This window comes from Electrophorus electricus, chromosome 8 (genome assembly GCF_041902795.1).
Source record: "Electrophorus electricus isolate QZ-2024a chromosome 8, ASM4190279v1, whole genome shotgun sequence".
Taxonomy (NCBI): Eukaryota; Metazoa; Chordata; class Actinopteri; order Gymnotiformes; family Gymnotidae; genus Electrophorus; species Electrophorus electricus.
The window spans coordinates 172,974-189,591 of NC_137504.1; the positions used below are offsets into that span (position 1 = coordinate 172,974).

Below are 16,618 nucleotides of genomic sequence, written 5' to 3' on the forward strand. Positions count from 1 at the left end.
ACAATGTGTGAGTGTGTGTATAGATATGTATGTATGTATGCACGTATGTATGTGTGTGTGTGTGTGTGTGTGTGTGTGTGTGTGTGTGTGACTGTCTATAAGCATGTATAAAAGTGCCCATTTTGGAATCTGAATTGGAATTGGAGTTAGCCAGAGTTCAGGAGTCTAATGGCTTCTGGGAAGAAGCTGTTGCACAGTCTGGAGGTGCGGGACTGGATGCTGCGGTACCTTCTCCCAGATGGCAAAAGGGTGAACAGTTCATGTGAGGGGTGTGTGGGGTCTTTCACAATGTTGCTGGCTTTCCGGATGCAGCGTGTTATGTAGATGTTCGTGATGGAGGGAAGAGAGACCCAAATGATCTTCTCAGCTGTTCTCACTATTCTCTGGAGGGTCTTGTGGTCAAAGGCGGTGCAGTTCCCAAACCAGGTAATGATGCAGCTGCTCAGGATGCTCTCTACAGTACCACTGTAGAAGGTAGTGAGGATGGGTGATGGGAGATGGGCTTCCCTCAGCTTCCGAAGGAAGTAAAGACGTTGCTGGGCTCTCTTGGTGATGGAACTGGTGTTCAGGGTCCAGGTGAGGTTCTCCACTATGTGAACACCAAGGAACTTGATGTTCTTGATGATCTCCACTGAGGAGCCATTGATGGCAAGCAGGGAGTGATCTCGCCTTGCTCTCCTGAAGTCAACAACCATTTCTTTTGTCTTGTCAACATTCAGATACAGGTTGTTGACCTTACACCAGCTCACCAGTTCTCACACCTCCTCTCTGTATGCTGACTCATTGTCTTTGTTGATGAGACCCACCATGGTCGTATCATCAGCAAACTTGATGATGTGATTTGAACTGTGCATTGCTGCACAGTCATGAGTCAGCAGTGTGAACAGCAGAGGGCTGAGTACGCTGCCCTGGGGAGCACCAGTACTCAGTGTGGTGGTGTTGGAAGTGCTGCTCCCAATCCGGACTGACTGAGGTCTACCAGTCAAGAAATCCAGGATCCATTTGCAGAGGGAGGTGTTCAAGCCCAGTAAGCTCAACTTTCCAATCAGATGCTGAGGAACAATGGTGTTGAATGCTGAAATGAAGTCTATGAACAGCATTCTTACGTAGGTGCCCTTTTTATCCAGATGTGTGAGTGCCAGATGAAGTGTGGTAGAGATGGCATCATCTGTAGAGCGGTTGGAGTGGTACACGAACTGCAGAGAAGGGGGTCCAGAGAAGGGGGAAGCTGGGTCTTGATGTGTCTCATGACGAGTCTCTCGAAGCACTTCATGATGATGGATATAAGTGCAATGCGACAGTAGTCGTTGAGACACGACACCGTGGGCTTCTTAGGCACGGGGATGATGGTGGTGGTCTTGAAGCATGTTGGGACCATGGCGCAGCTCAGAGAGATATTGAAGATGTATGTCAGGACATCTGCAAGCTGGTCAGCACATTCTCTGAGCACACGACCTGGGATGTTGTCTGGTCCAGCAGCTTTCCGTGGGTTAACTCCACGCAGAGTACGCCTCACATCAGCCGCCGTCAGGCACAGCACCTGGTCATTTTGCGGAGGGATGGACTTTTCTGCTGCAACGTTGTTCTGCGCTTCAAACCGTGCATAGAAGTCATTCAGTGCATCTGGGAGGATGGCATCACTGTCACAGGAAGGTGATGTTTTCTTGTAGTTAGTAATGGCCTGAATGCCCTCCCACATGCGCCGTGTGTCACCAGTGTCTTTGAAGTGTCCATGGATCCTCTGTGCGTGTGCACGCTTTGCTTCCCTGATCGCACGTGACAGTTTGGCTCTTGTTTTCCTGAGAGCCTCTCTGTCACCTGTTCTGAAGGCTGAGTCACGGGTCCTCAGTAGCATGCGCACCTCAGCAGTCATCCATGGCTTTGGTTGGGGTGTGTGGTGATGGTCTTGGAGACAGTAACATCATCAATGCACTTGCTGATGTATCCAGTCACTGATGCTGTATACTCTTCCAGGTTAACAGTGCCACCGTTGGTAGCAGCCTCCTTGAACGTGATCCAAGTCGTCTGCTCAAAGCAGTCCTGAAGAGCAGAGATGGCTCCTGCTGGCCAGGTTCTCACCTGCTTCAGAAGCGGTTTCGAGCATCTGACAATCGGTCTATATGCAGTAATCAACATTACAGACATTGTGATCAGAGTATCCAAGGTGGGGGCGGGGCTCCGCCCGGTATGCACCGGAAATGTTTGTGTAAACGAGATCCAGCGCATTCGCTCCTCTCGTTGGAAGGACAACAAGGGAACAAGCAACATGGTCATGGGCACCCAAGGCTAGTCTTCATCTATCCAAATACAGGGTACTGAGTTACCCACTCCACACTACAGGGTGCTGAGTTACCCACTCCACACTACAGGGTGCTGAGTTACCCACTCCACACTACAGGGTACTGAGTTACCCACTCCACACTACAGGGTACTGAGTTACCCACTCCACACTACAGGGTACTGAGTTACCCAACCCATACTACAGGGTAGTGAGTCACCCACCGCACACTACAGGGTACTGAGTTACCCACTCCACACTACAGGGTACTGAGTTACCCACTCCACATTACAGGGCACTGAGTTACCCACTCCACATTACAGGGCACTGAGTTACCCACTCCACACTACAGGGCACTGAGTTACCCACTCCACACTACAGGGCACCGAGTTACCCACTCCACACTACAGGGCACCGAGTTACCCACTCCACACTACAGGGCACCGAGTTACCCACTCCACACTACAGGGTACCGAGTTACCCACTCCACACTACAGGGTAGTGAGTTACCCACTCCACACTACAGGGTAGTGAGTCACCCAACCCATACTACAGGGTACTGAGTTACCCACTCCACATTACAGGGCACTGAGTTACCCACTCCACACTACAGGGCACTGAGTTACCCACTCCACACTACAGGGCACCGAGTTACCCACTCCACACTACAGGGCACCGAGTTACCCACTCCACACTACAGGGCACCGAGTTACCCACTCCACACTACAGGGTACCGAGTTACCCACTCCACACTACAGGGTAGTGAGTTACCCACTCCACACTACAGGGTAGTGAGTTACCCACTCCACACTACAGGGTAGTGAGTTACCCACTCCACACTACAGGGTACCGAGTTACCCACTCCACACTACAGGGTAGTGAGTTACCCAACCCATACTACAGGGTAGTGAGTCACCCACCGCACACTACAGGGTACTGTACACACTCCACACTTATTTGAAGAGCCATCTTGTCCCACCTCATGTTTAGGTGGTGTCCCTTGTGTTGAAGCAAATCGTGAAATCTATGATGATCTTAGAGCCCTTGAAGCACCAATGGTGATAGAAACAGAGTGATATATATCATCAAAGTGGTTTAAGTGTAGAACTTAACAGTGTGCATGTGTTTAGATATTATCAAGCCACTGATCATGTCTCAGCCTTTGTATTTGAAAACGTTACTCTTCACTGGGATTAGTCTTGATGCTGTATATCATGTTGATAGTGATGTGTTTTTTAGTCCAGTCAAACCTAGCTGTGCTGGATGTGCTGTATTTTCTTCAGTAGCTTGTTTAGATAGTGATAGATATGCATGCACTTCCCTAAATATATTACATAGACACTAATCAAGAAATGACAATATTAAGTGAAGACTGGATGTTCTTCTTCCAGAGATCTCTATTTCTTCCATTCTCTTTCATCACTCATACACAGATAAACACACTCCTGCTCTGGGCCTCCTGTGTTGTGGAGGAGTACACAACTGATTCCCCACACCACACACACATACATAAATACACACACACTGCAGAATGCTATTGTTTGAAGCCAGTGGCATCAGTGACATGTAAAGCTTTCATTGTCTAAGCCATTGGTTCCCTTTAGTAACGTATTCACTGGTTCAATGGCTGCAGTCAGCAGCTGGTCAGCAGAACACATCTGAAAGGTTTAAAATGAATTACTCAGTAAGCAATGGATGGTTCAGTGAAAGCACGGTGGACCTGTTCAAGGAAACAGCAGAGCATGTGTTACACAGGGACGGTAATGTGTCACCCAGAGTCATGGAACGAGAGCTTTTAATAAAATACAATATCTTCAACTCTGCGATTTAATAATATCAGAGCACCAACACAGCCATTTATTTTTATAGACATGAAGTGCAGGGGGTAGGGGCAGAGGTCAGGGGCAAAGAAAGGGGCCAAACGGGTGGTTCTCCTGCTTCAGTTAGAGCTTCAAAATGTTAAACATCTGATGTATAGCTAGACAGCTGATGTACAGGTAGACAGCACTGTGAACAAGTGCTGAAATCAATGCTAAAAAGTCAGGTAACTGAAAAAGAATGGGTATATTCATGAAGGGTGGTTATATTTCAACAATAGTTCCTTATGTTATTATTCCCCCATGTTTATATATATATATATATATATATATATATATATATATATATATATATACACACACACACACACACACACACACACACACACACACACACACACACACACACACACACACACACATACATACATACACACACAGTACTGTGCAAAAGTTTTAGGCAGGTGTGAAAAAATGTTGTAAACTAAGAATCCTTTCAAACATACAAATAATAATTGTTTATTTATGCAAAGTGAAAAAAACAAAAGAAACAAACAAAAGAAAAATCTAAATCAAATCAATATTTGGTGTTACTACCCTTTGCTTTCAAACCAGCATCAATTCTTATAGGTACACTTGCACAAAGTCAGGGATTTTGGAGGATTATAGTCAGGTGTATGATCAACCAATTATACCAAACAGGTGCTAATGATCATCAATTTCACATGTAGGTTGAAACACAGTGATTAACTGAAAAATAAACAGCTGTTTAGGAGGCTTAAAACTGGGTGAGGAACAGCCAAACTCTGCTACCAAGGTGAGGTTGTAGAAGACAGTTTCATGTCACAGTTCATGCACCATGGCAAGACTCAGCACAGCAACAAGACACAAGGTAGTTATACTGCATCAGCAAGGGCTCTCCCAGACAAAGATTTCAAAGCAGACTGGGGTTTCAAGATGTACTGTTCAAGCTCTTTTGAAGAAGCACAAAGAAACAGGCAACGTTGAGGATGGTAGAACGCAGTGGTCAGCCAAGGAAGCTTAATGCAGCAGATGAAAAACACATCAAGCTTATTTCCCTTTGAAATCATAAGATGTCCAGCAGTGCCATCAGCTCAGAACTGGTGGAAACCAGTGGGACCTAGTTACACCCATGTACTGTCTGGAGAAGTCTGGCCAGAAGTGGTCTTCATTGAAGAGCTGCAGCCAAAAAGCCATACTTCCGTCATGGAAACAAGGTCAAGCGACTCAACTATGCACAAAAACATAGGATCTGGGGTGCAGAAAAATGGCAGCAGGTGCTCTGGAATGATGAGTCAAATTTTGAAATATTTGGCTGTAGCAGAAGGCGGTTTGTTCACCAAAGGGCTGGAGAGTGGTACAATAATGAGTGTCTGCAGGCAACAATGAAGCAAGGTGAAGATTCCTTGCAAGGCTGCATTTCTCCAAATGGAGTTGGAGATTTGGTCAGGATTAATGGTGTCCTCAATGCTGAGAAATACAGGCAGATACTTATCCATCATGCAATACCATCAGAGAGGCATATCATTGGCCCCAAATTTATTCTGCAGCAAGACAATGACCCTAAACACACACCCAATGTCATTAAGAACTATCTTCAGCGTAAAGAAGAACAAGAAGTCCTTGAAGTGATGGTATGGCCCCCACTGAGCCCTGATCTTAACATCATCGAGTCTCTCTGGGATTACATGAAGAGACAGAAGGATTTGAGGAAACCTACATCCACAGAAGATCTGTGGTTAGTTCTCCAAGATGTTTGGAACAACCTACCAGCCGAGTTCCTTCAAAAACTGTGCAAGTGTACCTAGAAGAATAGATTCTGTTTTGAAGGCAAAGCGTGGTCACACCAAATAATGATTTGATTTAGATTTCTCTTCTGTTCACTGCATTTCGTTAATTGATGAAAATAAACTATTAACACTTCCATTTTTGAAAGGATTCCTAGTTTACAGCATTTTTTCACACCTGCCTAAAACTTTTACACAGTACTGTGTGTGTGTGTGTGTGTGTGTGTGTGTGTGTGTGTGTGTATACATTTTTATATATATATAGATATAGATATATATATATATATATATATATATATATATATATATATATATAGATATATATAGATATAGATATATATAGATATAGATATATATAGATATATATAGATATATATATAGATATAGATATATATAGATATATATATAGATATAGATATATAGATATATATATAGATATATATATATATAGATATATATAGATATATATAGATATATATATATATAGATATATATATATATAGATATATATATAGATATATAGATATATATATATAGATATATATATATAGATATATATATATATAGATATATATATATATATATAGATATATATATATATAGATATATATATATATAGATATATATAGATATATATAGATATATATATATATAGATATATATAGATATAGATATATATAGATATAGATATATATAGATATATATAGATATAGATATATATAGATATAGATATATATATATATATATATATATATATATATATATATATATATATATATATATATATATATATATAGATAGATATATATAGATATAGTATCCCAAAGCTTGTACGTTACATGACCACTAATAAACTTGTTTTGTCTTGCTGCATAGCACCTAAGGGATGTTGACTTCACAGTACGAAACCACATTCATAACATGTTAACACGCTTAGCACTTTGAATAATAGCTACTGATGACTGCAATATAATGGCAAAATAATGTAAACTAATTTTACATGAGTTAGTTACTCAAGTACCCCTACATGTTGAACCCATGTAAAAGATTTAAACCTTAGAATTTAACTTATCTAGTATTTCTGCACCTGAAGCAAGTGAGATATCACCTTTTAGGTTTCACCTTTTTTAGTGATGAGTTCACCATGATAATCCATAGTTTTCTGTAGTCTGTAAATAAAACAAAAAAATATATAAGTGATATAGTACTGACATTGCATTAAATGTAGTCTTATACCTATTATTGTATTATTAAAATACTCACAGTGAAAAGAAGTTTAAAGAAGTGGATTTCAACAGTGGCAGAGTACAGTGTCCCCAGGTGCTTTAGTACACCTTACATGACCTGCCATACCACCAAGCAGGACAGATCAGTGTGTTCCTGATCAAATAAGTATTTTTCTAAGTGGCCACTTACACTGAGCTGACATTTATTAGAAACACAAATAAGTTCAACTGTTAGTCTGCCCACAATTTTAGCCATTCTCTAGTCCTTCATCATTGATCAGTTTGACCACAGGACCAGTGTTGGATGCTTACGAATGAGTGGAAGATTACTCTCATTACAATAGTGATACACAAGGAAAAAAAACAACACTGCTGTTCCTGGTGAACTTTTATTAGTTCAACTCAAACTATGCTTACCAACAGATGCCTACAGTCTGTAACTGTACATCTGTTGCACCTGATCAAATTTCAGGTGTTGGTGCACTGTATGTTTTTAATAAAGTGGGTGGTGAGTACAAGTGTAAGTGATGGAAACACTTACAGATTCTTCCAGGTAACAATGACAGTAGTTAAATAATAACCAACATGCTAGTACTTCCATACTTTGTGTTCTGTTTACTGTAGTACTTCACATCAGCACCCACTAAAGCGCACTAAAGTGCGCCACCCAGTGCTCATCCACAGTAAATGACTTTTTTTTTGGACGTGGTAAACTATTTCTAAGCCTTCCAGAGCCCTGGAGGAAGGATGGCGGGGGTACTGATCATCAACGTAAGTGTTAGCTGGTTCTGAATAAGCTGACATCCTAATAACTACATGTAAATGATTCATTCACTCATACTGTCAGTAGATTACCTTCACACTGTAGTCTGTAACGAACACAGCCATTTACTTTGTGTAACTGATGAGAAAGGAAGCACTAAAATAAAACTTATAAACCTAACAGTTTATAACTAACAATATAGGTTACTACTTGTCTAGATGCCGTGGCCAGATACTTGTTACTTTAACATTAGGATGCACAGCCACTACTATTGATCAAAACCACTCCCTCAAACACAGCAGACCGTAAGCTTCGTTTGAAGTAAAGGATAACGTTATGTGGGTGGTAAAAGATAGAGATGAAAATTCTTCACAGGTTATAGCTGTCAAGCTGAACTCCTCCCTGTTGAGCCTAACTGTGTTAGTCTAGTGAATACAGGAAGGCACTTCCCTTCGGCTAAAGACTGGTAGGCGTTATAGTGCGAGTGATAGAGAACATTAAGTGTTTCATCGCTAATAGAAAATTGTGTTTTTATCAAAACTAGGTTATAGTCTGCTGCTGCATATCTTTTCTTTTTAGGATCTTTGTATATGATGATCTTAAACGACAAAGTAGCCGTGGTGACTGGTGCGTCCCAAGGGTTGGGGAGAGGATTTGCAGAGATCCTTTTGGAAAACGGAGCGAAGGTATCCAAGGTCGCAACTTTTTAATGCTTCTTAAAGCCCAGATGCATTCCAACGTGTACCTCTCAAATATACTCTTTATATAGGTAGCCTTGCTGGACCTAAATGAAACACTGGGTAGAGAGGTGCAGGCCCACTTTAATGAGATTTATGGATCGGACAGGACCCAGTTTTATCCTTGCGATGTCGCCTCAGACGAACTGTTTAAAGGTAAGTTGATCTTTTACGTTTAATAAGGGAAGAGGATTGTATTTTGCTTCCGTGTCAGAAAAAAGATCAATCTTTATAGTTTTAGTTGACGAGAAAGAATGGACGTTGTCTAAGTGTTAGGTTGTGTATCTTGTAGTAAATATACGGAAGAGAATTGTATATACGTGACGATCATTGACCTTTTAAAATTATAAAACGTCGTTAACACTTCGTCAGATCTCGTCCACGCCCATTATTATGGAAATCACAAGACTTCTGCGGCTTCTTCTTGATTCGAAGCTTTGAGGCATTGACAGTTGACGGTTTCCTGTAACCTCCTGACAGTTACACATCTGACTACACATAATCTCTTGGGGGGTACCTTGCCAATTTTGCCATACTACAGATCACTTACCATCTGTTCTACTCCCCATTTGTTAATTATATAAACTGAAATTCTGCAAAAGTTCATTCCTGTGTTAGAATACAAGCTTCTGTGTTTTGGCACCAAAGAGTTTTAGTGTTGCAATCCAGGCAATCCTCCCAGTTTCGGGCTTCCCACGTAATCAGTAATGTGGTATTTTTGCCATTTTACACAAGCTTCGACAACATATTGAAACAATTTGCTTCACAGGAGTGAAATAAGATTTGGAGTTTTGGTATGATGTGACAATCACTAAACTAAATTTACTGTAATATGCCATGATATATGTATTTATTTATATTCTTAAATAGATGTGTTCATTCATCACACACTATTTAAAAACATTTTTCTATTGAGCTGTGTCACGCAGCCTGAGTAGAATAGGTTCGTATTTCACTACTTTACCAACAAACCTCCTGCTCAATTCAACTGTGTCTTGCTTTTCCTAATATTTCTTCCTATTCAAGTTTGCTTTTGTTCAGTTTGACTTTGCAAAGTCTTGGTTGCTTGCCGTACGTTTCTCAGCCTTTATTGTTGTTTGTTACCCTGGTTATAATCTTTACTGCCTGCTGTCTGGATATACTGGATATACTGAATATACTGTATTTTTTGCCTCTCATGTGTTTGCTGGATTGATACTTTTGCCTGTTCTTTGACTGCCTTTGGATTGCCCCTGTTTATTATTAAAATCTGTTTTAATGCATTTGACTACATCTCTGCTCATCAAGTCTGACAAATTGTTACTTGGGGGAAGCTTTGGCTATAGTGTCTCACAAGTTGGAGCAGAACTTCAGGAATGTAACTGGCTCAAGCAGTGGAAGTCATGTAATTGGTATTTGCAAAACAGCTTCCTGAGATCCTACACAACAAAATACCCAGTTGTTGACTTAAAATATATCATTACCCAAACCCAGTTTTATTTAAGTCCAGCAGGTGTGTGGATTGTGGACTTTGCACATGCAGGATTTGGCAAATGCTCTTAGCTAGAGTGACTTACATATTATTATGATTTACATATTATATTTCCAGGATTCCCAGGATTTCTGTTTTTATGGACCAAAAATCTTAAAAACTTACTAATCAATATTCCTCATCCATCATCTGCTACTATCTTTAAAATGCTGCTGCAAACATTTTTATTTATCTTAGCATTTTAGTTACTGTTTAATTCTGTTCTGGTTATTTTAAATCTTATGCATTCTATTGTTCTTATTTCATTAGCATTCTGATTATATTCTATTTTTTTTTCATATATCTATTTTTTTTATATTACTATTTTAGACACAAGTTGTTTTTCTGCTTTCTATTTACAACTGTTTATTTTATTATTTTTTGTTCAATTTTATTTTTTTCATATTTTTATTATAGTTAATATTATAATTAATAATAATTTAGTATAATGAATCATTATAATAATAATTTTACAGGATTTTGGTTAATTTTATTATGAAATAAAAATAAAATTTGAGCTTCACTTTTATGTACGAAAGATGCTATATAAATAAAGTTATTATTAATATTGTTTGTGTTCCTTGGGAACTGAACCCATGAACTTGGTGTTGTGTGCCTCATGCACAGTGGAAGAATGCACCAGCAGTCATCTGTTCATCTTTCTAAAAGACTACAAAGTAATGCTTCTTTTCTCAGTCATAGTGGTGGGTGTAAGCCAAGCTGCAATTTTGTAACTGGAGGCAATTTATTAAATAAGGTATAGTTTGCTAATGTATTTGATGATTGTACAAACCAGTTGTACAAACCAGGACACATTCCAGCACACAGGGGAAAAAAATCACAAATATGCAAATTCAGAGATATTTGAAGTATTATTTTTTACTTGAAATATACCTTAAATTATACTTTAACTAGGCTTGAGGTTAATGAATATGCTCACTACACTAAAAAAATAAAATCTGTTAAAAAATTAGTTTCCCTTAAATCAAAGGACAAATCCTTCAATCATTAAACAGAATTTTCCATTAAAGAACAGTAACAGGCACCTACCATCACTAACTATATATGCCACATACACATACACATACACCAGAACTCTAATGCATGGAATCACAACTATAGACAAAACACAGAAGTACAACATGAGTGAAACCCAGTGTATGACCACAAAACCAAACAAACTGTCTGCTAAGAAAACTCACACAAAGCTGGGGTGAGCTTGGGCAAGCTTCCTCTTCTTGCAGCAGTAGACTACATAGATATATATAGACCACAGCAATCAATCAAGGAAAGGGCCAGAGCCAGTAACAAGGTTAGACTCAAATCCAAAACTGGATCACAGCAAGAGACGCGCACTGTAGCAGCCCGGGAGCATAATACAACTTTAAAACATCGACAGATAATGACATACAGTTGATTTAGAACAGCTAAGATACTTAAGTTACTAAGTTAATAAGTTACTAACCCTAACACTAGCTAGCTAAGTTACTTTGCTAGCTAGCTTACCATTATGCTGATCCAGATGTTTGTTTGTTTTTTATCATAAGCAAACTGCACAATCGACTGACAAAATGTATCATTTAAACTTAAAGTATAAAGCCAGTGTGTGAACCCTGGTGAGAGACATGGGTGTGACCCTGGATGATGAAGGCTTGGAGAGTGATGAACCCATGAAAGGGGTGAAGCGCAGGTGAGCAATGTGGTGGCAGCGACCATCACACTCTGAAGGAGAGAGAACTACACAACCCTCACCAGGGTTCACACACTGGGCTTTATACCATCCCCCTAATGACAGGGGCAGCTTCCTTAACCATGAGGAAGCCTCAGTTCACATGGCCTCTGCAGTCCCATCCCACTTCTGACACAATGTGACAAAGGCTGAAGGAAACCACCACACCTGCGTCTCAAACCCAGATCCAACAGGTGGTAAACATGTGCCCTGACCACCATTGTAATCTATTGTAATTTAGAAAGAAAAACTTGTGTGAATGACATTATGTGCAAAGGCAATACTTCTACATGTGCTAAATGATCTCAATGGCAATGCTGATGTTGGATAGTCTCATCTCTCGTAGTCTCATCACAACACCAGCAGCTGTTAATGATGCTGTACCTGTCCTTCAGTCATGTTCATTTACAGATACAATATCCATTCTCAGAATTCGTTGAGGTTTGGTTCATTACCTCACATGCTAAATGATCCTACTGGCATTAACACCATTTGAAAGAAGCAATTGTTTTGCTGGTTTTATCAAGTTTACAGGTTTCTTCATGGGCAAAACTTTAATAAATCATGTTATATAAACTTTAATCCCAGATATGTTCATGTTTATTTTGTATTTATTTATTTTTTTAACATTGTGTGTATACATTTAACACAAAGAGAAAATGGATCTCATAGTTCTTCTCTTAACAATGCACATCAACAAACTTTCATAAATGACTTGAATATAAATGCTGTTGTTTATAAATGGATTTTTATTCATATTTGTATCAACATCTATTATCCTTTCTTACAGGCTGTTCATTAAATTTGAGTAAAATTTTCTGTCCTCTTTTATGTAATTTTTTTCTTGTGTTTTTTTTTGTCTAAATAGTGCTGTAGAACGATTTCTGTTGTTTTTTAATTACAGATGCGTTCCAGAAGGTCCTCCACAAATTTGGGCGGGTAGATGTTTTCTGCAACAATGCTGGGATCCTCAATGAAAAGGATTGGGAGAAAACAGTGTCCATAAACTTAGTAAGAATTTGCTTTTGTACAGTGTAACTGAATTGTGACTCTGTTTAAAATGTTATAGAGCATATCCAGCGGTTGAATCTAACCAGAATATTGTTCCCAGTGAGTGATGTTTAGTGTGAAGAGCTGTTTGGAGTGAGTATGTGTACCATTGCTGTGGTTGATAACAGAGTGGGGTGGTGAGGGGAACCTATTTGGCTATGGATCACATGAAGAAGCAGAATGGTGGACAGGGAGGAGTCATCATCAATGTTGCATCAATGGCAGGTACGGCAAGCAGGAAGTGAAATAATTCATGCATGATATTGGGGAAGCAGAACATTCTGAAAGCTCAGGTCTAAGTAAACTGAATTAAGGCCAATTAGAAAACCTAAAAACTGGTGATGATCAGTTGTTTTACAGTAATTTTGTGATTCATATATACTGAATTTTGACCAGCCTAAAACATTACTAATACAACATTTATTTTCACTACATTCTTGTATGTGATTTTTCTTTTCTTGTGCTGTAAACCTTCTAGCAGCACTGATAAAATGTAGAGTCACATGAAGAATATTATATTATATTATATTATATTATATTATGAATTGTCCACTGTCTCCTACCCCATGCTCAGTTGTATTTGTGAGTGTGTTACTGTTGCAGGGTTGGGTCCTCTCCCAGGGGCTCCTATCTACACCGCCACAAAGCATGGTGTAGTGGGCTTCAGTCGCGCTCTAGCTGTACGTGCTCTCTCTAGTACCCTCAACCACTTCCTCGTTTAACATATACTGCATGCATTCCAAGGACGCTGTGTGGTCCCCGAGTCTCTGTGCTTGCTTGTCTTCTGTTGTCTAAGTGTAGGTGCTTGAGGTTACTGCTGAGTTTCCTAAAGTGCACACGGTACAACTGGAGTCACACTTACAGCCCCTACTGCAGCAGTATTAGGTCAACACAACGTTGGAAGCATCATCTTTTAAACTGAATTGCAGTGAAATCTGTTATGAATTTTTTATTATGACTTGATTATTCTATGATACATAGTTTTGCTCATAGAATATCATTGGCCCAGTTTCCGAGACACAATCTATTTCATACTTCAACTGTTTTGTGTGTAATGCTGTGATCCAAAGCAATCAGACCTTCTACACTGGAAAAACAGGAGACTATTCAGAGCTTTGTAGGTCACAAACTAAAACATCACTGCATTCCTAGCAAAGACCGACTCTCTTGTGAAATGACTGATAGGATTGATGTGGCAATAAAGCTACAGTACACTCCAGGAGTCCAGCTCAGAGTGGCCTTGAACCACCTCACTGAACCCCTTTCACAACAGCACAAAACTGTTTCAAAGTTAAAGCACAAGAAGTAGTCAAACATTCACAGTGCGTTAAAACTGAATGCCATGCCATTACAGTGAAGTAAAAAAAGAAGTTGTCAATGAGAAACGAGATATTCTGATATATTTCACTTTATATGAGGACTTCTTAAACAGCTAGAAACTATTTTAATGTATAATCTATATATAAGAATACAGAATGTATTCTTTAGTAATGTCGGCTGTTCTCAGTTTTACACTTGATATTTTTGAGTAATTTTAAATGTTTGAGTAAAAGGGGACAAAAGTAAAAGGAAAGGAGAGTGGTTAGAAGTTCTGTTAGCATTCGTGTTTTAAGAGGATGGTTAAAGAGATGATATGGGTAGTGGAACAATTTTCCAAAAAAGTTTTTTTTTTTTTTTAAATCTTCAGGCTTTTGCAGGCCATGCCACTCAAACACACAGCGTTTAAACCAGAAAAACTTTGATGAGAATAACATTGAATTTACTACACACACACACACACACACTCTCTCTCTCTCTCTCTCTCTCTGACTGTCACTTTCTCTCACACACCTAACAAAGTGGAGTGTTGAGCCCCTAGAATAGCTTATAATTTGCTTATGTGTATCCACAGGAAACTTCAAACATTGCTGACTATGGGGTGAGGATCAATGCCCTCTGTCCAGGTTTCGTGCGGACAGCTTTACTCAACTCCTTTCAGACAGATGAGAAAGCTATGTTGGAGTCCATCATGGAAAAAGCCAAATTTCTGGAGTGAGTAAATGAATTATGTGTAGCAAACATTCTCCAATGTCTCCTGACTGCTTTGTAAACTCCTTCATGCAGTGATGATTCACTGCTGTTGATGCCTGATTAGCAAACAAATGTTGTGTGTCCTGCATATTCCTGTGTTTGTGAGAACACCGTATGTAATTCTTTGCTTGTTTTGCATGTGCATGTGATTAAATGCCAGATGTCTCCTAACAGAGTGGAGGACGTGGCTAAGGCGTTCCTACTGCTGGTGAAGGATGAGAGTCTGAATGGAGCTGTGCTCGTAGTGGCCAGTGCTGGCACTGCTTTTATGTCCTTCCCTACAGAGCTGCCGAGAACTCCAGTAACACTGTAGCGCCTGCCCACAGTCACGACCGAGTTTACTGCATCACACTGCAATGTGCAAGAATGAAGCTACGCATGACAAGATTAATGTATTCCTGGTAACTGTCAGTTGATTAAAGATAAAAATTATCAAAATATGTAAGCATGACAGTTTCAATAAATTCGTTAACCATTTTTGCCAATGAAAGAAAAAATGTGTCCCTAATTATTTATCAAATTAATAAAATAAAAATGCAAGAAATCCCTATTATTCATAAAGCTTGGAACCTGTAGAGCACCTGTAGGATCACCTATAGAGTACCTGTAGATCATCTGTAGATCCCCATTAGAGTACCTGTAGAGTACCTGTAGATCACCTGTAGATCACCTTTAGAGTACCTGTAGATCATTTACATTTACATTTATAGCATTTAGCAGATGCTCTTATCCAGAGCGATTTACAAAAGTGCTTTGTCATTTACTCATAGAATATATCCAAGTACAGTACAGTAGGTTAGAATTAAATATACCAATGAACTAGAATACTGTAGAATACAGGGATGAATGCTGATACCTAGAAGTGCAAAATACATAAGGTCTATCTTAAACAATCATAAGTGCTATAAACAATAATTGCTAGAGTTTGTTAAAAAGCATAAATAATGCCCTACAATAAGTACTAAATTAGTCAGTCAATATGGGAGTAGTGTCAGTTGTCCTTTAAATATTCTGCAAATAGATGGGTCTTCAGACTGCAAGGGACTCTGCTGTCCGGACAGCAAGTGGGAGTTCATTCCACCATCTTGGAGCCAGGATAGAAGAGCTTAAGCAAGGTATTTCAAGCCGAGCCGTACTTGAGGTTCGAAGTATTCGAGGTACGGATCGGGCTTTGACCATTGATCTCATGTATGAAGGCGCTGGTCCATTTTTGGCTTTGTAGGCAAGCATCAAGGTTTTAAATCTGATGCGTGCAGCTACAGGGAGCCAATGAAGATGAACCTGTAGCTCAACTGTAGATCACCTGTAGTGTACCTATTCAGACTCTCCAGCATCTTCGTGTACATGTGCATTCACATTTTATTATTATTATACTCTATTATTATACTCTTCACCATCAATATGTATTTTAATAGCCAAAGGTTCATCTAAGTATCCTGACCCACACATGCATAGCTGATTCTGTGAACTGCACAGTAATCTAGGGGAATTTACTCTCCCTGAACAGTTACAGCACACAGTACAGTCAACACAACCAGACAGGTTGGAGTACTGTACTTTGTACTCACGAACTAGTGAACCCTATATAAGTGCCATATTTCCACTGGTCTGAAAGCTAAAATATTATATA

General features: G+C 39.5%; 1 protein-coding gene across 3 annotated transcripts; it reads left to right on the top strand.

Annotated features, from left to right (window-relative positions):
* The first annotated feature begins 8,221 nt into the window (after positions 1–8,221).
* Positions 8,222–15,487, top strand: zgc:56585 (15-hydroxyprostaglandin dehydrogenase [NAD(+)]). 3 transcript variants are annotated; one of them, XM_026996570.3, is made up of 8 exons: positions 8,222–8,358; positions 8,472–8,578; positions 8,662–8,785; positions 12,773–12,879; positions 13,047–13,143; positions 13,522–13,598; positions 14,810–14,949; positions 15,163–15,487. In XM_026996570.3, exons 2-8 carry the CDS (start codon positions 8,483–8,485, stop codon positions 15,299–15,301), a joined length of 780 nt encoding a protein of 259 aa, XP_026852371.1. In that variant the 5' UTR covers positions 8,222–8,358; positions 8,472–8,482; the 3' UTR covers positions 15,302–15,487. The 3 variants fall into 3 exon arrangements, with proteins under 3 accessions (XP_026852371.1, XP_081576178.1, XP_035383599.1); XM_081720052.1 differs by lacking the exon at positions 8,222–8,358 and having other exon boundaries at positions 8,365–8,578; positions 15,149–15,487; XM_035527706.2 differs by lacking the exon at positions 8,222–8,358 and having other exon boundaries at positions 8,365–8,578.
* Positions 15,488–16,618: the final 1,131 nt, after the last annotated feature.